General features: G+C 43.4%; 1 protein-coding gene across 1 annotated transcript in view; it reads left to right on the top strand.

Moving 5' to 3' along the window:
• The first annotated feature begins 3023 nt into the window (after positions 1-3023).
• LOC132998680 (protein kinase C-binding protein NELL1-like) overlaps positions 3024-24254 on the top strand; it is a 213412-nt gene continuing 192181 nt past the window's right edge. The window contains exons 1-2 of the mRNA XM_061068408.1: positions 3024-3072; positions 3527-3649. Coding sequence (XP_060924391.1) covers positions 3024-3072; positions 3527-3649 — 172 coding nt within the window. The remainder of the gene's footprint in view (positions 3073-3526; positions 3650-24254) is intronic.

Here is a 24254-nt window from a genome sequence, read left to right as displayed (position 1 = left end):
AACAGTGACCTGCATCCCAGAGCAGACATTACACCTCCTCCCCCCCACCCCCCTGTGTAGAACACACTGAACAGGTGGAGCAGGAGGTGCACATTGTGTAGCTGCCATAATAACTAAGCACACACTGCCATACAACCAGTGTGTGCTGGTGCAGGAACACCAACCTGACAATGTGCACAAATTAGAGGCAGGCAGGGGAAGGGTATGATTAATGGTTCCCAATAAGGACAAGCGCCAGGGGGAAGTGGACTGGAGGAGCCGGGCGTGTAAATCCCAGGGAGGAGGAGGAGGTGGAGGAGAAGGAGGAGGTGGGAGTTTGATTTTTGGATTAAAAATGGGAGGTTGCAGGACTCCTCTAATACTATTCAAAATCCCAATATAGCTCTAATCAGGGTTCATACACAATTTGACAAATGGATTCCCATGACTTTTCAACAACTTTAAAACCAAATTTCCATGTCCAAACATTATGTGAAATCTCGGTGTATACATGAAAAAGTGACAAAATGTAGTATTTAAACTGACAATGAGAATTCCAAGGCATACAGTATACCTAACACATACGCTCTCCTACTAACTCAGTTAGTAGGAGAGCGTATGCCTGCTTATATTTGAGCGTATTTCTTTAAAAGCATATGAAGTATTTAAAATTCAGGGTAAATGAACGACATGAAAATATGAATATAACAAATTTCCATGACTTTTCCAAATCTTTTGGGATTTTATTTTTTCCATTACTTTTCCAGGCCTGGAAATAGACATTTTACAATTCCATGACTTTTCCAGGTGTTTTCCATGACCCTTGGAACCCTGGGAGGAGGAGGAGGAGGAGGAGGAGGAGGAGGAGGAGGAGGAGGAGGAGGAGGAGGAGGAGGAGGAGGAGGAGGAGGAGGAGGAGGTGCAGGGAGTTTGATTTTTGGTGCAGAGGAGAGATGCAGGACTCCTGTGATATTATACAAAATCCCAATATAGCTCTAATCAGGGTTCATACACATTTTGACTAATGGATTTCCATGACTTTTCAACAACTTTAAACCATATTTCCATGTCCAAACATTTTGTGAAATATCGGTGTTAACATGAAGAAGTGACAAAATGTAGTATTTAAACTAACAATGACATATCCGAGGCATACAGTCTACCTCACACATAGGCTCTGATACTAACTCATTTAGTCAGAGAGCGTATGCCTGCTTATATTTGAGTGTATTTCTTTAAAAGCATATGAATTATTAAAAACTCAGTGTAAATGAACGACATAAAAATATGAATATAACAAATTTCCATGACTTCTCCAAAACTTTTGGGATTTTACTTTTTGTCCAGGACTTTTCCAGGCCTCGAAATACACATTTTACAATTCCATGACTTTTCCGGGTGTTTTCCATGACCCTTGAAACCCTGGGAGGAGGAGGAGGAGGAGGAGGAGGAGGAGGAGGAGGAGGAGGAGGAGGAGGAGGAGGAGGAGGAGGAGGAGGAGGAGGAGGAGGAGGAGGAGGAGGAGGAGGAGGAGGTGCAGGGAGTTTGATTTTTGGAGCAAAGAAGAGATGCAGGACTCCTGTGATATTATACAAAATCCCAATACAGCTCTAATCAGGGTTCATACACATTTTGACTAATGTATTTCATAACTTTTCCATGACTTTTAAACAACTTTAAACCATATTTCCATGTCCAAACATTTTGTGAAATATCAGTGTTAACATGAAGAAGTGACAAAATGTAGTATTTAAACTAACAATGAGAATTCCAAGGCATACAGTATACCTTACGCATACACTCTCATATAACTCAGTTAGTCGGAGAGCGTATGCCTGCTTATATTTGAGTGTATTTCTTTAAAGAATATGAATTATTTAAAACTCAGAGTAAATAAACGACATAAAAATATGAATATAACAAATTTCCATGACTTTTCCAAAACTTTTGGGATTTTTTGGTTTTTCCAGGACTTTTCCAGGCCTGGAAAAACACATTTTACAATTCCGTGACATTTCCAGGTGTTTTCCATGACCCTTGGAACCCTGGGAGGAGGAGGAGGAGGAGGAGGAGGAGGAGGAGGAGGAGGAGGAGGAGGAGGAGGAGGAGGAGGTACAGGGAGTTTGATTTTTGGAGCAGAGAACTGATGCAGGACTCCTGTGATATTATACAAAATCCCAATATACAGTAGCTCTAATCAGGGTTCATACACATCTTGACTAATAGATTTCCATGACTTTTCAACAACTTTAAACCAAATTTCCATGTCCAAACATTTTGTGAAATCTCGGTTTATACATGAAAAAGTGACAAAATGTATTTAAACTGACAATGAGAATTCCAAGGCATACAGTATACCTTACGCATACGCTCGTATATTTTGAGCGTATTTAAATTTCCATGACGTTTCCAAATCTTTTGGGATTTTATTTTTTTCCAGGACTTTTCCAGGCCTGGCAAAACACATTTTACAATTCCATGACATTTCCAGTTTTTCCATGACCCTAGGAACCCTGTCTAATTCTGCAGATCTCAGTGTCTTCACACAGTTATTTCAAGCTGTTTTTATTAATTTGCCCCATGACACTGTGATTTCTGTGAATGATCTCATGCTTTGGGCAGTTGGAGCTTTCTTCCCTCTCCTTCCACAGGATTCCCACGTCCGTCACTTGCACACTTCTCCTCTGAAAGGCAGTTTTTCTCACCTCCAAAAAACTGGGAGTTTGACTGATCCGAGCAGGGGGGGGGACTTCACACAATCCCATCTGAGATCATCCTCCAGCTCATCCCTCTGCGGTCCGGTTCTGTAATAATTGCACAAATAAACGTGGGAATCAGTGCATGTGTGTTCCAGCTGACTCACTCAGACAGTAGAACCCGATGTGACGTGTCGGTGAGGGAACCCCCCCCCCTGCTCTAGTGCTGGTGGATCCTTCCTCCTCATCCTCTGGAGGTGAGCTCCTCTCGCAGCATCAGTCGGACCAGAGGCACAGTGGATACACAACGCGCACGGAGGAGGACTGTGCACAGCATCTCCAACACAAATGGATATTTACGTGGCTTTGTTATCGCTTTTCTTTTTTACCAAAGCAGGTGAGTCGCAGGGAGGAATTCCACCGCGAATAACGGGATCTTCTGGAGCTTTATATCTTATTCTTATATTCGCTCCTCCTTTGCGCGCAAGCTTGTGTAGATTTTATATTTTTCTTCTAGGTTGTGTCTCTGGACTGCTGCGCGTTTTTTTTATTTTATTTATAAGCATCTTGCAGTTTATAGAGTGAACACATGCAAATAAGCAGTAAAGGTGAGATGAGGGATGATGGCACCTTGCACCTTATTAAGCGTGTGCGCGCGGTCCAGCTCCCGTGCGTGAGGGCGCAGATCCCATCCTGAGCATAAATATTACATCTGCGTGACTTTATTCTTCCATCTCAATCTGCCTTTTTGTCCTGAGCAGCGGAATGCACGTTTAGTGAAAAGTGCGTGTGAGTTCGATCCCCTCCGCTGCGCGTCACCTCCTCTAACCTTCATCTCTCTCCTCTCGCAGCTCTGGGATCGGATCAAGATTACCAGATTGATATCATCCACGAACTCGACCTCGCTAATGCCACCTATGGAATTACCCAAGTGGGGGGGCTGCACAACGGCAGCAGAGCCTTCCTCTTCCGAGGTAAGGCACGCACGCAAACACGCACGCAAACACGCACGCACGCTGACAGTGTCCTCCTCATTAGTGGAAGTTCAGAAATGTCTGTTGCATGGCTGCACACACACACACACACACACACACGCACACGCACACGCACACGCACACGTACACGCACACGCAGGTTCTTTGTTCCAGTAGTTCCAGTACAGCCACACCTTGTGGTGCACGGCGTCAGGACGGAGCACAGCGGGGAGCCTCCTCTGAACCAGCTGTGTGTGTGTGGGATTCTTTTGCTCCACTGTTCCCACTGACATCCACTGGTGTGCCATGCTAAACCAGTGCTGGTGGTGGTGGTGGTGGTGGATGGAGATCAGGTGCGTCACAGCCAGAGGAGCCTGGTGTGTGGCGTGTGGCTTGGATGGTTATTAAGAAAATAAGAAATCCCTCTTTCCATAATTACACATATATGTCAAAGCCTCAGGTCCTAACAGGGATAAATAACATGATAAACTGCTGACATGTTGGTGTGAGATGTGTTTCCAGCGTCAGGAGATAACTTTGTTTATCACTTACGGGTTATTTGATTTATTTGAACACTATTGCAGTATTGACATAGGAATATATGGAATATATGAATATTAAGCTGTTGAAATGACTGTTAAAAGATCTGAACGGCCTTTAATGTATTTTGAAGTGCTGATTTTTGCTTATTGCCACTTGGGCAGAATCACGTCACGATTATTCGTTTTTCGTAGTTTCTTTCATATCTTATAAATACTTGTAGATTTGACAAATTAGAGACAGTTCATCACTTACAGGTTATTTGATTTATTTGATCACTGTTTAGTCGAATAGATTTCCGTGCTCACGCAACTCGTGGGAAACCGAGCTGTGGATCCATGGAGTCCTGTACTCTTCATTGACTCTCCTGCTCAAAATCATTAGTGTTAAATAGTTAAATGTTGACAACGAATGCAGCCTGGATTCTGATATCCCTGAAATCTATACGCACGCCTCTTATCAGCCGTTTAGACCAATTATCCTGAACATATGACAAGTCTGCAGCCGGGTGTCTGAAATGGAGCCTGGCGGGCGCACAGCGTGTCGCTTGGATGGTTATAAAGAAAATAAGAATTCACACTTTCCATAATTACACATCCATGTCAAAGCCTCAGGTCCTCACATGATAAACTGCTGACATGTTGGTGTGAGATGTGTTTCCAGCCTCAGGAGATAACTTTGCTTTGCTCTCAGCTTCCAGCTCAGAGAGGCTGAGTTGTTAGAGACAAGGGAGAGAGAGTTGGATTCAAATCACAGAGAGAAATCAGAGAGACATCTGGGTGACAGTGTGAGAAGAGTGTTGGATTGTTGTGTGTTCTGTTCTCTGTTTGGCTGCGAGTTCAGGAGAAGCGCCAGAAAAACCTGCAATGGCAACCATGCATGTGTTAAATTTCATTTTCAATTTGCTGCACATCCAAAAAGGAAGCAGTTATGGGTTCATCAGAACTGGTCCAGTATGATTCCAGCTCAGTGGAAATACTGAAACTTTACTTTCTGTTGTGGGAATATTCAAATTCAAAGTCACTGGCACCGACAGCAGCAGCTTGAATCCAAAACAGGCAGCGATGGGTGTTGAGTCTGATATTAGCATATAGTGGAAGTCTATTTTGTGTGTGTGTGTGTGTGTGTGTGTGAGCGTGATTGTGCGCGTGCATGTGGTCTTATTTCCTTGAGTGCTTGGCTCGCTGCTCCCCTGGCTCTGTGTGAATGCAGGAGGGCAGCTTGGCCAACGCTGCTGAGGTGGATCAGTCCAAGATGCAGGGCTGGAGGCCATGGGGGGGGTGCACGGCTTCACTCCTCACTAATCACACACACACTCACATGCACACACACACACACACTCACATGCACACACACACACACACGGACTCCGAGCGGCTCTCCCCTGTGGTTTCCAGGCTCCCAGGGTGGAGGTGCAGGAGTCAGATAGTGTGGGAACAGCAGCCGATCCACCATGGAAACCAGGACCCTGGTGAGCCGCTGGTGGGAACCTGGTGTCGTGACCCAGTTAACACGCTGCCCACCCGGGCGCCGCTTCCTCGGCCCTGTAACCCAGATCGCTCCCTCAGAGCAGCTGCAACCAAAGTTGCGTAAAGTGTAGAAGTTGAAGCGGCTCCAGCTCAGAGTAACAAACAGCCCGTGATGAGGTGGCTACAAACCTTCCTCCAGCCGCTGTGGCTGATTGGGTCAGTGATTATTCAAGATGAGTTATGAAGGCCGTGTGCAATCATGTTGTGCTCCGAGCTCAACGGCATATTTCATCTGTTTGATTGCGTAAATGGCGAGAGAAGCAGTTTGTGACACTGGTGAATTGTCCAGTGTTCCACTTAGCGTTCATAACTCTGCATGGCCGTGTCCTCGTCTGGACGCTGGGACCAGTCTAACCACTGATTGACAAAAATATGGATTTGCTCTAGAAACGATATGTAGAACCAGTTTGGGAAAAGTCTGACCTCACGGTGCAAAGAAGGATAAACGATGCTCATAATCCAGCTGTGCTCCGACAGTGAGGAACACAACTCGGCATATTGCTCGGATGTTTTCCTGTTTGTTGTAGTTTTGTCTTTCGTTGTGGGAACTCCTGTGATGTGTTAATTTGTCCAGATGAGAACCTGACCTAGTTCTCTCATCCTACATCGGAACCCAGATTGTGAACCTCATTACTCCATCTCCCCTCCACCCATCCACCCTCCCCCCACCGGTCCTACCATCCATTGAGAGAACAGACTCAATCACAGGCATTTCCACCCAAGGTCCCAGAGTGGATCCTGCAGGACTTCACTCAGTTTCTAGCATCAGGAGCCATTTCTTTTAGAGATGAGCTCTGAGGAACGTTTGCACAATGGGGTCCGGACTTCTTCTTCCGGAGTTTGCCGTTCACATATCAGAATCAGAATCAGAATTATTTTATTTGCCAAGTATGTTTTTGCACATACAGGAAATTGCCTTGGTGTCATTGGTGCACCGAACATAAAACAACAATATAAAAGCAACAATATAGAACAAAATAGAAAAAAATATATACAGTAACGGCGTTATTGGCACGTGTGGTGCTAAGGTGCAGAGATTGGTGATAGTGCCAATAATATATAAATTATAAATATGAAGACCCCCGCGGGAGAAACCCCTCAAATTTCATTTTGTTTTCATGTTGACATCTTCGTCAGTCTTCTACGTGTGTAGATATTTATATTCTTTTGTCCATCAGGTGTCAGAAACATCACCAACGTGCCCCCTTCAGATATTCTTCTGCTTTATTCCTTATTTATTCTTTATTATGAACTCACTCCCACGTTATCCAGAGTTTTTTACTCCAGCTCTGGTAGGAAAACACTCCTACTTGCAATATCACGTATAGCCGCTCTTTATAATATTTGGGAGATTATCCTGAGGTCAGTGTGCGTCTGAAAGCAGCTCGTGACCTGAGTCTGCTCCTGAGTCGGGATGTTTCCAGACTGACTCAGACATCACGGCCTCGCAGATGGTTCCTGCGTCTGTGTGTGAAATTGTGTAACAGCAGAGTGGATCCCAGCAGCTCTTTGATCAGCCCTGATAATGAGGGACATCATATTCACCACAGGGGGAAAATTAGCTTTTTTGACCCAGGACTAGAAGCGTGAGGTGTGAGTTAGGGAGAAAAGAACAAGCACTTCAGTTCCTGACAAATTAGAGACAGTTCATCACTTACAGGTTATTTGATTTATTTGATCACTGTTTAGTCGAATAGATTTCCGTGCTCACGCAACTCGTGGGAAACCGAGCTGTGCATCCATGGAGTCCTTTACTCTTCATTGACTCTCCTGCTCAAAATCATTAGCGTTAAATAGTTAACTGTTGACAACGAATGCAGCCTGGATTCTGATATCCCTGAAATCTATACGCACGCCTCTTATCAGCCATTTAGACCAATTATCCTGAACATATGACAAGTGAGCAGCCGGGTTTCAGGACTGAAATGGTCCTTAATTAAGGTTTGATCGACCCTGTTGTCGATTCTAATCTTTTGTTCTTTTCGAATCCCATTTAAAGCAGAAATCCACACGGAGGCACTTCACCACTGGACAGCTTAGTACCTGTTGCTCTTCACCTTTACAGGTCCACGTTGCATATTTGATGATTCCTGACCGAAGCGTTTACGTTAAACTAGAAAAAACAAAAACAAAAAGCAATTACTCCACATTTTGACAATGTGATTATTTGCTCTTGGCGTGATACTAGTAGTTAAATATAAATCTACAGCTCACAGCTTAACACGTTACATCTAGTTAGTTTAACCGATTGAGATCCAAGACGCTGATTAAAACCACTTTATAAAATACGTTATCATGGTTTGAAACCAGCCACCCTGAACCTGAGTCTTTCCTTAAGAGTTGCTTACGTTGCTAGCGGATCACGATGCAGTTCATTTGTCACATGTCTTGAAAATTATATAAAAGGTTTAAGTAAAGAGCCATTTGTACTCGTCACGTTCAGTTTTTGAATTTCATTTTTCAACCTTTTAGATAAAGCTTCTTTTCCCGATCCCAAATAGCTCAATCTTCGATTCGAACAAATCTTGTTTCTCATCTTACTCTGTACATGAAGCAGAACAAACCAGTTCCATTGGAAATATGTTGTAGACAATAGAATTCCAGCTGACAAGTGAAGTTATATCCCCCGTACATACTGTAGGGATCCTCTGGTAAATAATGATGATGCATTTGCACGTGGGTGGGATTCCTCAGTGCACCAGTGTTATGATCTCACTGGAGCTCGATGGTGTGTCAGTAGTTTGAGGGTTTGCCCAAACTGCGGTAATCTCCTTGTGTCCTTCCTCCCTCTCAACAGCCAAAAATACAATGAGGAGAACAAGTGGAAGAGAAGCTTCTATGAAACAGAGCGAGTGGAAGGTTACTAGCCTCTGTGAACGAGTCGCTTCGCAAGGAATTCTATTGTGGGACTGAAAGGGAGAAGATGAATTTGCAATTGACTAAATTGAATAAAGAGACTTCTCTGTTGTACAGGATCTGCTAAAAATACTCAAACCTGAATCCCTACATTTTTTTACCGCTTTCTAGCCAATTGGCTCCGGTTCTGAAGCTTTCCTGACTGGGACCAATCAAAACCAGTGTTTATTTTGGGCAGTGGTTTGTGTGACTTTTAGCAGGACTATGCTAAAAACAGCTAATGGGCCAAAAAAGGTTCATAAAATGTTTAGATACTTGAGATTACTCAGAATAATTGTACTACAAAACTCTCGATGTGTGAGACTTGAACTCGCGGAGCATTTGTGATTTTCCCTGCCGACACACAGAGCAGAGTGGTAATAACACCGGTCATCACGGAGGTCTCATCTTTTCTGGAGAAGTTCTCAAGTGGCTGCGGCCGCCTCTTATGTTCGCCTGTGGCAAAACGCTTTTCTTGTTGTGAGGAAAAATGTGTTTTTGTGAAAGTTGAAATAGGCGAGTTATAAGCAGCGAAATGGGCAACTGCGAAATTGCTCAATTTTTGCAATTGCTCGCAAATGAAAAGAAAAATGTAACGCGTCTCAAACAGTGCAGCTACAGTGCAGACATCACTTTATTAACAACAGAAATAAAACCTGCTTTTGGTTTACCGCCTTGTTCTTCAAAAAGCAACCAGAACTACACAGGAAGTGTAAGAACGACTTGTTGGGCAAGACGGACTGAAGTCAGAAGAGACTGTGTAATGAAAAGTGTTTGTTTTGTTTGTTTTTATTCACAGTATGAAGAACACAGCTATGATGGAGTGGAAAAAACAGATTTTATGTAATTCATTTAATTCAGGGTGTCGGCAGCATTTTGAATAATCTGAATATCTGTTGGCATATTCATCCACATATCCTGTCAGCCTCTTTGGTCGTAAATACATTATTGTAGGTTTTAATTATGTCAATGTTTATTTAACGCTATTATTCCATTGCAGTGTAACTCCCTGAATTATGAAGATGCTTTTCAAAGCAAACCGTTTCTTCTGTGTTTCTCATCAACACAAAAACTGTTTTTTTTACAAACACCCTCAAAAGTGACAATTTCAATAACGTCGTCTGAAACATTGACGTCAGTTTAATTGACACTTTTGCTTTGTGTAATGAGAACATGCCAGAAACAACAACAACAACAACAACATAAACACTACATCCTGTTTTCTCTACATTTTAGTGCACGTAGATCCAATTAGAAGTTTGCTGCAAAAATGAGCGTCAGTGCATCTCATTACCGACATTCCCAGGCGATATTTCATGGACCACATTGTTCTTCTCTAGTATTTGACGGATTGTTGCAGTCGACATTATTAAGGGAAAATATCTGTTTTAAAAAAAATATGCAGTCGTGACTCGTGCAGGCAGGGTCGGAACTTACTTTTTAAAAAAGAGAAATATTCAACGACATGAATAGTTTGCCGTATCTCCATCGATAGATATTTTCAAACTACAAACAGACCAACATGGATGTGAGGACTACAAACAGAATTCACTCAGCTTGTCTGTGACTATGGATTCTATCTCTGTCTATGGTTGGACAGATAACGTGATGATTCCAGGTCTATTCTCCACTCACCTCATTCAATATTAGTGAAGTGTAAATACTGCTCTTCCTTCGTAGCTGTCATACTTGTCACTGGAGTTAAATTTCATTTAGATCTAAATTTAACTGGTTGAAACCTGCAGTAAACATCATGTCTGAACTTGCAGGGAGAGGAAATCTGAGCAGAAGAAAACCTGACATGAAATCCTGCACTTCAGAAACATAGAGCAGAAACCAGGTTGAGTCAGAGACAATTTTCAGTATCTTTCACTCAGGGAGCTAACGGCGAGATTGCCTCAGCTCAGACGTGAAAGCAACAGGTTTCTCCACACCTCTCTTGCTCTGTCAAAAGGAAAAGCAGGAGGGATACGGTAGGAAATATGAAATATAAATGATAGTGTCTCCATGAAAAACCTCAAATCACATGACGGCAGAAGAGGAAGCGAAAAAACTTCAATGATTTCTCCCTCAAAGAAAAAAAGAAGATAATCACGCAGATAAAACTTCCTCGTATCGATAAATCTGTTGAGATTTCAGAAGCGGTCATCGTAGAAATAATGGTTTGACGTTTTTAAAGCCGAGCACGGCGATTACTGCTGATTGCAATGATTACTGTCTCTGAATGGAAGGGCTCCTAATTATCTGTAACGGTGGATGTGTTCATCATCACACAACTATCAGGGAGTGTGTAGTCACAGCTGTGTGTGTGTGTGTGTACTATAACAGCTTCTATTACAGACAACCTATCACAGTTTAAATGTATTAATTGGCTTTTAATTTCTAGCTGTTGACACTTGATCAGCAGGTTACCAATTAATAAAGAATCCGTTGCTTCCTTCACTGTCCACTTGTGCATCTGTGAGCTGGATTTGTGAAGAAGTTATAGACGATAGTGAAAAGTGACATCTCCACATTGGCTTGAGTAAACGAGTGGTTGTCTAGTAGTTAAGGTGCAAACCACTTAGCTGCCGTACACCACCCGGCTCTGCCTCACAAAATGAAAGAAGCTGCTGCCATGTGCAAAACAATAATTGGCGCCTCAGTAGAGTGGACAGCTCCTGTTCCCCAGGTTCCTATGGCGAGGAACAGGGAACGTTTATATATCATACACAGAGGAATATCGATGAAATCTGCAGCAACCTTTTATTACAAGTCGATGCCAATTGAATTATAAACAGTGGAACCTTTATTTCTGCAGCACGAAGAAGAAAAGGTTTCTCAGTGCTTGGTTGTATGTTGGTTACACCTATAGACTGTAGGTAGAGATGGACGACACTTCCTTTGTACAAACATGAAGCCAAAATGTCCTAGATACGGGGGCCGCCATCTTGCTTTTGAAGTCATTTGAGGCCAGAGTTTGTGTTTCCATTGGCTGGATCAGCGACATCGAGGTCCCGCCTCTTCACAAGAACGACCATTCACAAATCAGTCTCTGATCAAAATGAAGATATTCCATCCTGATTATGTAGCCTGAAAAAACTGAAGCCAAAAATGAAAGAAACCATTTATTCTGAATTTTTAGTTTGGTCTGGAGACCTTGTCTGATTTGTTGTCCGTCTTCATCTAGTCTATGGTATCACCTAGGTGGAAATTCCTGCCAACCACAGTGGAGCACAATATGGCGGCAATTTCTAACTCTTTATAAACAGAGTTGGTGACTGGGCGAGTAGCACAAGTTGCCAGTGTATCGTAGAGCCCAACATATAGAGACAAACCATTCACACCTATAATCAGTGTCCAATAAACCCCTGGTCCCAATCCAGCTGCACTGTGAGACACGAGGAGAACATGCAAACTTAGACCTTGTCTGTGAAACCCAGCAGTTCTGCTCAATGAAAAGATCCAACATCGACAATTTCCTTCCTCTGCTCCACGTTGTTGAATTTAAATACCGTTTAGCACCAGGATTTCTCTTTACACAGAGCTTTAACCTCAAATAGACTCCGGTGCTGACAGGTCTCCTCGTCAACCCACAGCTTGTCTATGTAAATCAATACCAGCGCTCCGGCCCACTTTGTTACCAACGGGGATTTAATCCGTTGACTCTGCAGTACAGAGATGGTGTTCTTGATTTAATTGACGTCTTGTTCCGTCTGTCTCGTCACAGATTGTTTCCTTGACACTAAAACGGAGGAAGAAATGCGTTGAACCCAAATGTTTGGCCTTTATGTTTTTTATTTAAGAGAGGAAGCAAGAAGGTTAACAAGACGGGCAGATGACTCCACATCTCACCACAGGCTCTTCCTCACTGTACCAGGGCCGTGTGTGTTTCTCAGAATAAGTCGATCTGTGATGTGCTCCGGTGAAATGTGTTCGTGTTCGTGTCAGTGTGCGACGTGGGGCGGGCGCCGGGATCCGTCTGTTTCCTCTCTCTCTCTCTCTCTCTCTCTTTGAATCTGACAAAACATGAAAAAGGAAATGCCAAATTAAAAGGGCTGGATTTAGCTCACGATTCAGAATGAAATGCCGGTGATGACATATTTTTAGAATTTCTTGATGAAACCCAAATAGCAGCAGCCCAGTATATTGTATCTTAATCTTAATATTTTGTCGCAGGCTGTTCCTGCACCAGTCCTGCAGGTTGGGAGTGAGCAGGCTGGAAACTGGGAGGTTTCACTGAGGTCTAATTCTCTCCTGCATCCGTGTTGTTGCTATTTATACCCCCCCGCACACACACACACACTAACACACCCCTCCCTGACAACACACATAGCAGCAGCTCAGCCAGACTACATCTCTAAACTCCATGGTGCACATTCCCCCCCCCCCCCCGCCACAGAATCCAACGGAGGCTATCAAACCTTGCATCTTTTATGCATGAGCTTCCTGGCTGTCCTACTGCTGGAGGAGGCGAGACACTGGTCCCACCTCAAAGGAACCTCGGTGGAATTATTACGTCTGAATTATTCATCGCACACGAGGGCGATATCTTTTTAAAGGGACAGTCGTGTCTCTGTTCCCCCCCCCCTCCTGTCAAATTAAAGGCCGGGGGGAAAACATGATCTCATCTCTTTACATCTGGTGTTTAAACACATTCTGGTTGTTTTGTTTGTAGAGACATTGTTCAGCACCTTCTCATCTCAAGCTGTTTTTCACACGTGCACCTTGTAACCTGGACATCTTTCGTGAAATTTTTCGCGAAAAGGCTGGATGTGAGAACGCAAATATCTGCGTCAGTTGCTATGGACATTGTCCTGCCAGCCCTTTTAGTAACTAGGGCGAAAAATATCATTTTAAAATACAGAACATTTAAAAGAGGCAGACAAATATGTCAACTTGAACAAGATTTGAGAGCTTTTGGCGACACAACAACGAAAAACAACAACACGTGATTTCCGCGACAGAATTTTTACGTCATGTCCCACCTCCTGCCGCTTAGCCGAGGCTCCGCCCATCACCTGAATGTTTCGGACACTTTTCGTCTGATTCGGACAAACCTCCGTTGCGTTCTTGTGAAAAGCAAACGTCTGGACCCGATCTTCCACATATAGAAACATCTCCACCACCCTGAATAAAGTTTTTAATACTACCTCTCAGACATATTTTTTTTTTTATACATACCAGTGATGTTTTTATTTTATTTTTTACTCCTTGAAATTCACTTCCAGCCGTGCATTCCTCCAATCACAGTAAAACATGGTTGTGGAAACTGCGAGTCTGACTCATTCAGCTTGTCCGACTGTGCTGCACACACACACACACACACACACACACGTACACACACACACACACACACACACACACACACACACACACACACACACACACACACACACACACACACACACACACACACACACACACAGTAAATAGTTACAGCTTTAATAATACCAGCACATATTGCAGCTCCCCACTGAGCTCCCAGCCCGGAAGGAGGCTGGATTCCTTCCTCCTTCATCTGTTCTTACGACTCAGACTCCAGCCAACTTTGCCCCTTTGTTGATATCTTTTGCATCACCCTCAGACTTATTATAAACAAACGCAAGTTAAAAATCAACCGTCTGGAGAATTGTCGCAATGGATGGATCGGCCATTCGCTCAGAAAGCTTCCTCTAACGGCCGCCTCATTATCACACAGGGAGGGACGTCATCTACGATTGGACGTGCACATCTTTAAATCCTCCGCTGCATGACTGGAAAGCGGCGCAGTAACCTCAGTGCGGAGCAATTAAACCCTGTCTATTTAACGCTGCCTCAAACTGCTGGTGGAGAGGAGCAGGAACGAGTCTTCAGCACCTTCCTATCTCCATCAGGCGCCTGATCTAATTAGCCCTGCTTTGTCCTGCCCGCAGCGATTGTCTTTGTTTTGATGCTATCGGAGTTGCGCTGTAATTGCATTTACTTTCACTCCGCCGGCTTTATCACCTAAAGAAGATTGGAGTTTGTTCTGTTATGACTAATTGCAGCTAAAGACGTTTCGGTAGCATCTGCAGACGATGCAGGAGATGCATCCGACACCAGCAGCCGAAACTTTATTGCCCAACAAAAAGAAACGACACAGAAGGAAGGTTTCACGTTAGCATTGTAGCATCGAGCTAGTGTTTGTGTTGTCACCTGCAGATTCACCAAGGAATCGCAGCTTAAAGACACACAAGTCAACGTATTATATTTCTTGACCTTAAAATAAAGCAAATATTTGGTTTTAAATGTATAATTTAAAGCTCACGAAACAATTTAATATACAGTCCAATTTCGCCTATGTTGATCATGTCTGCCCACGTTGAATAAATAACCTTTAGCAGAGGATTTTCTTTCTCTTTGTCACTCATGCAGATTATCACCTTATTGACATTTGTATATTTCCTACATATTGAGTAGTGAAGCATAGTTTACTGATGTATTATGTATAATGTATAGATCAGTCGGCAAAGTGTTGAGTTTCTCTATAATTTCTCTATAAATCTCGAGGGCTTAATATGTTCAGATTTTTTAAAACCTTCAACTCAATTGTATTCATGTTTTGCCTTGGATGTAGTGAAGCACTTTGTAACCTTGTTAGTTAAGTGCTATATAAATACAGTTATTAATGTATATTTTATAATAATAGTATAAATAACAAACTTTACCATGGCCCTCCCTGGAAGTAAGTCTGAACTTGTCAAGGTGAAAGAACGTAACTCACTTCATATTCAGTAATAACTGAGAGAGAGCAGGAAAGATTGTGATGCTCTGATTTCAAAAACACAAGCAGAGCAGGAACATGCACAGTGAGTTATTTTTAGCTGATCCTGATCATGTCTTTTTATATTTAAATCCCAAGTCAAATTCCTGTTATTTACATGCTCATTAAATAGCTTGTAGACTTATTTACACATGTAGACATATTTACCTTTCAAACTTTATTTTTATGACCGTGATCCAAATACTAAAGAATATGGTTGAAAAGTTCATGTATGAAATGAATGCAGGTTCAGTTGGAAGACGGTTCACACAGTTCCTCAGTTTCTCAGTTTCTCTCTCTCTCTCTCTCTCTCTCTCTCTCTCTCTCTCTCTCTCTCTCTCTCTCTCTCTCTCTCTCTCTCTCTCTCTCTCTCTCTCTCTCTCTCTCTCTCTCTCCGCCCTCCACTTCAGAACAAACTAACATTTTCAGTTCTTGCTCCACAATCTCTGGCTCTGGCTCTTTTTCTCTGAAAGAATAATATCCAAGCATGAAAGTAACTCGTGTCTTTTGAGATAACGTCAGCGCTGCAGCCAACAGGCAACTTCTCATGTCTTACCCACGAGATAAAGTTTGGATGAGACAACAATAATTTAACATTTTTCATCATTCATTAGACGAACTGTTTGGAAACAGGGTGAATTAATTATTAAACAATTATAATTAAATTATTTGATTTAAATTCAGGCAGCAGCTAAGGAGATAAAACGCTGAGCTCTATATTTAGTGTATTCTTCAAAGCAGTTTTTGATAATATGTGTTTAAAGAGAAAAACTAAATACAGAGAGAGAAAGTACTTTGGGATTTAGCAGCACCGGGCTCATCTCCTACAATTTGGTCACGGTGTTTCGTGGATTAACTGTCATCCCCCCTACAAGCTGGTTACCGGGGCAACCCTTTGCCGCACTCACCAGATGCAGCCGTGGCATCTTCAAGGCAGAAGCTGTCAGTGACGCTGTCTTTAAGGATGAAGCCACGGAGCATATCGCTCTTTAGCCGCGCGAACACCTTGCCAGAACCGATGTGGCTGATTTTCATGTTTACAGTGGAAAGAAAACTTCTCACGCCTCCAGGGGATCCGAACAGGAAGTTCCACCGTCTTTTCAAACGAGTGGGAGGAGCTCGCCGCTCGCACGTCTCCAAACAGTTCCGTGTGACAGCTGTGGATTTACGAGACGTTAGCTAACATTTACTGGTTGTCAGACCAGTGCAGCCTACTTTAAGACTCCTTAGAGCTACAGTGTCAGACTCGGCTTGGATGAATGTTTGTGCAAATTTATGTGTTTGGTGGTGAGAGCTGTTTAAAACCATCAAGTGATTCTTAGCCTGAAGGGAAATAGCTATAAAAACCACAGTGGGCATGAATCTGATCTCATCTCTGGGGCCAAAGTGTCCGACCATGAAACCCAACGCAGGATGAAATATCTTGTGCAGAGGTTTGAAGGTTCAGCCTCTGGGGAGTAGGAATGTCCTTAGTTTGCCTTTTTTCCCTTTATGACCTCACACATATCGAATGGTGATTTTATAAGGACCTCCGGTGGCTTTTGTGAGATCTGAAAACATCTTGTTTTCTTACTTGTTGGTCAGTGTAGGAAACATTTTGACAATCTACATGTTTATATTTTAATATTTTGTGTATTTCCTCACCGAATTAACAATCTCATCCTGCTGTTTGTGGCGTTTTATCGTTTATCTGCCGACAAACGTCCGTCAGAGTCAGGTTTGATTTCCCCTGAAAATAATTTGCGAGAAAAATACTAATGATGCGTCTGAATATGAATAACTAAGTGTATCTATATCTCAGAAAGTCACCAGTGAACGATGTAGCAAACTTAATTTCCTGGAACAAAATCATTTATCCGTCTTACAAATTTCAATTCATTAGTATGCGTCGAACATGCTGTGTCTGAACTGAACTGCTGAACCCATCTGGAACACAGTGTATTTGAAATGATAAAAACTGAATCATAATGTTGATTTCAAGAAAGAAAGAAAGTGAGAAGGTGTTGCTGACGAGCTGGTTACTGGTTTGGTTGATGAGACCTTAAGGCACACAAACTGTAGCTGCGTGTCAGAAGTGTTGAAGTCAGATGAAATCTTTTTTGCATTTTGTTGCTCTCTCTCTCTCTCAGCCCCGGCGGCAGTGTTTGCAGAAGCTGTTCTGTACTGTACCTTCCTCGGTGTTTACAGCTCCAGCAGGAGGAAGGAGTGAACGCACAAGTCTCCAGTGAAGGATCAAAGAGTAGCTGGATGTGAAAAATAAGAAATGTGAGCGCCGGCTGCATCACAGGGGCGAGCCGTCATTTTGTTTTAGTCAGGGTTAGAGGAAGAGGAGGCAGCGCAGGAACACAGCCAGAGATGCTGCAGCTCTTCTTCACTACGCGCTTTTCATGTCGGACAGTTTTGTCTCTGAGGCGAGACGGAGAGCTTAAAAGTGAGAGGCGCTTTGAAGGAAACCACGGAGGCTGCTTCAGTCCTGCTGCTAAATTAATTTGGCTTGCTGTTTGCTCCTTGAGAAGCCTTCACATCAAAAATAATGAATATGTAAGAGAGGAATCGGCTCAGCTTTATTTTGGGGTTTTATACCTAAGATCCTGATGGAGGCGAATGGGGAGTAAAAAACTCCTCAGTAGGACGTTTAGCCCCCCCATCGCCCGACAGCTCCCCGGTGAAACCACATTTAAATTCTTGAGACGTTCTTATAAATATCAGTTCCCTGAAGATGCCTTTTTCCAGCAAGATCCATGAATTATTCTCTGAGAAATGAACGGAAATGTTGACGAAACGTGGAAAAGTCCTGGATCCCCCCCCCTTTCCATGGAAATCAGTTGAGTAGTTTTTATTTAACCCTGCAAACAAACAAACAAACAAACAAACAAACAAACAAACCGACTTTGCAGTGATTCCCAAGGTGTTGTCATCAAACCCTTATTACAGAGTAACCGAGGCTGGAAATTCTACAGTTAAAACCATCAGTTTTATTATAAGTAAATACCATAAAACATGTAGAGCTTGAACTAAGAAAACTAACTTCTCTACATTGTTTATTCTGTCAAATTGGTCAGTTTGATTCTTGTGAGATTTTAAAGAATCCAGGTTTTCCTCCGTCTCACTCTTCAGATTCTCGGTTGTTTCACTGAAACGAGAACAAAGAACGGATCTGAGAGCTCAGACTCGTCTCGATGGAAAAGACGAGTTCGCTCTTCTTGCTTCAGTGACTGACAGACAGACGGTTCGTCCAATCACCTGACAAGTACTTATTTCAGCGCCCCTCCTTCTCTAAACAGTTTTCAAACCTTCCCACTTGGTTCCTTGTAACCAACACTTACGGTTTTCCATCTCTAATGAGTAAATCCACACGTGACACGTCCCAAGTTAAGACACAAGATGAAAAGCTGGAGGACGATTTGACCTTGGAGACGCCTGAACCCACAGGTTTACGTCTGTTTTTCATCAGTCGGCGACTAAAATGATTATCAGCCGAACGTCAGTGATTTCACCCGATCACCTAATCTATTAAACATTTCTTCAAAGGGGTGAAAGCAGCTCAGAGGTTTACACCTCGTCTTCCAGTGGAAGATTAAACCGGTCTGAACGGAGCCGGTAAAAACACGGCGACATCATTTCCCCCTGAACAGGAAACACTGAAGTACCTGCCGGCCTCACACCAGCGCTTTATTAACACTAAAGCTTTAACTTTACAATGCCAGAAGACTGAGGGCGGCTCGTGTATCACCGTGACAGGGCGAGCAAGAACTGCACCAAACACACCCCCCCCCCCACCCACACACATCCACACAACTCCCTCCCACCCACGCACACACCCACACACACCGGTGGGAGGAAGGCCACACAGATTCATCAAGCTCATGTTAACGCTCGGCTCGCATCTCCGTGCCCCAGAGAGATAGCGTTTGTCATGAGGACCGGGGGGAGGGGGGTGGAGGGGGGGGGGGGGTGTGTAAACATCTGGAGTGCCATTTGTTTTTTAATAATTCATCGCTGCTGACTTCATAATCGACCGCGACACAGTTCGAAGTCACTAAACACGGAGACGTTGCCCCGGCACGCAGCCGCTGGTTTGCATTTCCAGTCGTGGGTATTTGATGAGTCGCCTCCCGTCCCATTTGCTCCGATACGAGAGGGAGAGGGAGCTGATTGTGTCTTTCTTTATTTTTAGAGAAATATTAGTGTGTTTGTTCACTGTGATGTTTTCAGAGACTGACACAGCTGCTGGTGAGGCGGCACGATACGAAGAACAGGGGATCGTAACATGGTAAAATGAGATGAGGTGGAAAGACGGTTTATATTTGAGTTTTACTGTGATTAATTCAGGGTGGGACAAAATATTAATGTAGTAAATCGTCGTCCTGACTCATAGGTACGATTATCAATAAGTTTGCACAATATATCGATATTTAGTTAGTTAGTTTAATATAGATTATAGTTTGGTCTTTTGCCACGTTATGTTTTTTTAGCATTAGAATGATGTCACACAAGGACATTGACAATTTAGAGTGTGTTTGTTAAAGACTAAAGAGGCACTAAGATAACACTTTAGGACTTTATGCACTTGTGTTTGTGGGTTAAACTTTGTGAAACTGACACCACTGACTAAACACACAAATCCTGCACATGTAGTAATCTTCAGTTTGACAGATATTGTGATTTTTATGATTGTGTTGCAATATATAGATCATTGCAGAATTGCTGTATCTTGATGTTATCGCAGGCTACATATTGGGGATCGTATCATATAGAGCAGGGGTGTCCAAACTACGGCCCGCGGGCCATCCGCGGCCCGCCATCCATTTTAAATTGGCCTGCCTTTTTTTTTAAACTAACAATTTAGTAGCACTTAAATGGCACTTCCTTATAGCACACTTATTGTAGTTTTGCTCTATTTTTGAAGAAATTGTACTTTCTTGATTCTTGTTGTTCTGGGTTTGTACCCTCGGGTACCCTTGAATGCACTTATTATAAGTAGCTTTGGATAAAAGCGTCAGCTAAATGTAATGTAATGGACTATGGCCCACTGTATTGTACTTCTCAGTTAACACCGTTACGCCCCCCCCCCCCCGCCCTGAGCGAAGCGATTGTCAACAGTCCGCTCCAGGGCAGGGGGGCGTGGCTGCGTGAGTGGCCCAGACCTTCGTATTTTTTTCTGTATGTGGCCCTCGGGATAAAAAGTTTGGACACCCCTGATATAGAGAGTTACCGCAATTTCCGCCCCGAGTGTTAAACGCTGTTGCAAAGTGTATTTCCAGTAATTTCTAGTAAATATACTCCAACATTTAACAGTTCCAGCTTCTCAGTTGTGCAAATCTCCTGCTAGTCGACTTTGGACCAAACAATTAATCGATTAATGGAGACAATTGAAAACATATCGATGAATCTAATTGTTGGTCGCAGCCCAATTAACCTTTACTCACATTTATCCTGTGAACACTGAAGTAGAAAAACTGTCTTTATCTCTGTTGACTTTCTTTTTGCCGCTACAGTTTCCTGAATGATATAAAACGCAGGATTAATACAAATATATTTGTCTTATGTGGACATATGCGACAAACAATATCTCATGCTGGCTTAGTAACAAGACATAACTTAAAAAATACATCTCTGTGTGGAGATAATAAAACACTTCATCCTGTGGCTGCAGCAGCTTCCTGTCGTCTCTTCACTTCACTTCACCGTGGGTTGAGCTGCTCAGGATTAAAACAGCTCCGAGTCGATACAGGAAAAAGTTACAGGTGATGAATCCTCTCGTCTCTCGGTCCTCTATATTTAACATGTGGTGAATAATAGCAGCAGGAGTTTGCTGTGGTTCCTTCTGGAGCGTGACGGATACAGTTTCCTTTTCTCCAGCAGAGAAGAAGCCAGGCGCCCTTGTGTGACCTCTGGCTACATTATCTCCCCATGTGTCCTCCTCCCTGTATGTCCTGTCTCCACCGTATCTCCCGGCCTCGGCTCTGCATGCCGCCCACGCTGCACCACTTGTTTGCTCCACAGCCACACACTCTCCCCCCCCGCCCGCCCGCCCGCCTCACTTTGCTCTGTCTTTTAAAGGATGAAGAAACGCATGCCGGGGTAAACACTGCGGCTGTGGCTGTCAGCTCCGGGGCGGTGAGGCTGTGATTAAGGAGCCTGCCACAAGCATGACTGCGTGATGATGAGGTTATTTGCCGATTTGTTGCTTTATTCCACGTTTAACGACGCGGTGGCTGAGAGCTCTCAGGGGGGGATGATTCATCACCGGTATAAGGGGGGACGGCACAGTACTGGGGGACGCCGCTACCCCCCCCAGCCTCATCCTGACGTCGGATTCCTCAAGCATGCAGAGCCGCTGCTAATTGAGACAAATAGCTGAGTGAGCATCGCTGCCGACAGTGAGGAGGAAGTGTGGCTGCTGCCGGCCCACCGTCGGATCGGCTGGTCGGCTGTTTGTCAGGCGGAGTGAGGTAATTAAGCCTGGCTGAGTCGTGCAGGGGGGGGTGCTCTCCTGGATCTCAACAGGGACCCCGGCTCTGCCAGCAGGGGGGCGACCGGAGGCCTGACAGCTACTGATACAGCTCCTCACAGCACATTCTGCTAAGTGAGCTCACATCTCAATCCCACCTAGTTCCCCCGTGTGTCTGTGTTCTATATATATTTATATTTATATATGTATATTTATATTTATATATCTGGTGTGTGTGTGGTTTGAAGCACAGCCCACAGCTGAGGAGGATTGTGTGGAGCTGCCGGGGGGGCAGAGCCGATTATGGATACGATCTCAGCCGAGAAAGATGTTAACAAAATACATGCACCACCCACACACACACAGACACACACACACACACACACACACACACACACACACACACACACACACACACACACACACACACACACACACACACACACACACACACACACACACACACACACACATACCCACACACTCACACAATATGGAAAGCGTGCCCACAGGGACTGTATAGTTCAGCAGCATAAATTTAAATCTCTAGATCTTGCAGTAAATTTCTGCAAACGGAAGCAAAAGTACAACTGTAACTGCTCATTAAGTTTTACTCTCGATAAAGACAGTTTCAAGTCATAGGATCAAATTGGTTATTGGTCTCCATAGCAACGGATAATATATATAAACACTTTTGTTTTTGAAGCAGGAATCGTTAATCCTTTCTAATTGTGTCTAACCTGATACTTTACAATATTGTATTTACATCTTTTCCACATTTGCATCTTGTTTTGCAGCCTGGTCTTTGTCTGATGTTCAGCTCCAGTGGGTTTTAGGGAGAATATTAACTCAACAGAGTTTTGCAGCCAAAGATCCAGATTCAAAGTTGGTGGAAACCAAATCTTAGCTAAAAGTAGAGTGAACTTTACAAACTTATAAACATCAGGTGGAGAAAAACAACATCTCTAATGTTTCTCATATTACAATGAGCTGATTCTGACTATAAACTGGGGTGTCTGTGTTTGTTAGGTTAACCATCTTCTTGTATTTGAAGAGAAAACTACTAGTTTACCTCAGTTTTTCAACCTGTTAATTGTAATTTAGTTTGATAACTTAGTTTGTTAACTTAGTTTGTCAGATATATTCAGGGCTCAGGTTTTATTAACTTTTTCTGTTGCATGTTTAAATAAGAACACACAGTATGTAGCCTCACTAATGGAACTAAGTCGAGCACATTCCTCCACCGAGCTCCAGCAGTCTCCTTAAATTCAATCACGCCGCACCGAAGTGCTCTCGCTCAGAGATATTAGTCCCTCAAACCTCAAACGTGCTTTTTATCAAGCTCCATGAATTATTCTCAGAGCAAATGTTCCAAACAGCCTGAATCTCACTGTGAAACAAAGTGATGCCTGGACCTGCCCCCCCGCCCTCCCGGATCCGGATCGGTTCCTAAATGTAAAGAATCTTCCTTCTACCAACGTCAGTAATAAACCTTTTACGAGTATATGTGTAATTAAAGACATGTAGATGAAAACATCTCCTCTTCAGGCAGCATAAGGGATCTGGATATATTCTTAATCTCCTCGTGTCATGAATGAATATCATACAAACATCGACTCCATTGAAATTCAACAATCACTTGTTTTTCCCTTTGTTTTACTTTAGTTGATTTCATTTGTATTTAATTCAGCAGCTCAGTATAAGCCTGAGAAATTTAAATTCATTTAAGTCAAGTGTCGTCTTTTGTGGCGTTAATCTCATTTCATACCACATGTACACACACACACACACACAAACGCACACTACAGCAACGGGATTGCTTGAGATGCATCATGCTTATGACAGCGCCCCCTGGAGGCAACCCCTCCCTTTATCTGACTTTCAGGCTGAATTTCACATCAGGGCTTAGCGTCGTTGTTCTTGGAGTCACAGATGATTTATTTATTCCTGGTCCTTCTCTCCTGTGATCGACTGTGTCATGTCACCTCTCAGGATGTTGTCTCTGGACTCATTAGGTTCGTGACGCATCACATTACTCGCCACCCGGCCGGGTTCTGATGTTTGCGGTGAGTCGGGTCATCTCCTTGCGAAAGGGGGAAGGAAAACTTTAACTGAATCATCAATGTTTAATCATTTGACGGGTTATGAATCTTTCAGCAGCCGAGGAGTTCTTCAGATGCAGGAGCGGCCTGCTGAGAGCCGGGCTGCTTGACATGCACCCGCTCGCTCGCTCCTCCACGTGCATCAAACTCTCTCTCTCCTTTGTTTTCCTGCACCAACTCTCTTGTCTGAGGCGTACTTGACATTCCTTTGCTGTCTCGCTTTAACCGAATCGCTTTCCACACAAACTACCTGGTTCAGTTCCTTCTCTCTGTGACTTCTGTGAACGTCTCCTCTCCTCCAGCTTCTCTCAGTTCTGCATTT

The sequence above is a fragment of the Limanda limanda genome, chromosome 3 (genome assembly GCF_963576545.1).
Source record: "Limanda limanda chromosome 3, fLimLim1.1, whole genome shotgun sequence".
In the NCBI taxonomy this organism is placed as follows: Eukaryota; Metazoa; Chordata; class Actinopteri; order Pleuronectiformes; family Pleuronectidae; genus Limanda; species Limanda limanda.
The sequence above is the reverse complement of the archived record's forward strand: the minus strand, read 5'-3'. Positions and strand labels throughout refer to the sequence as shown.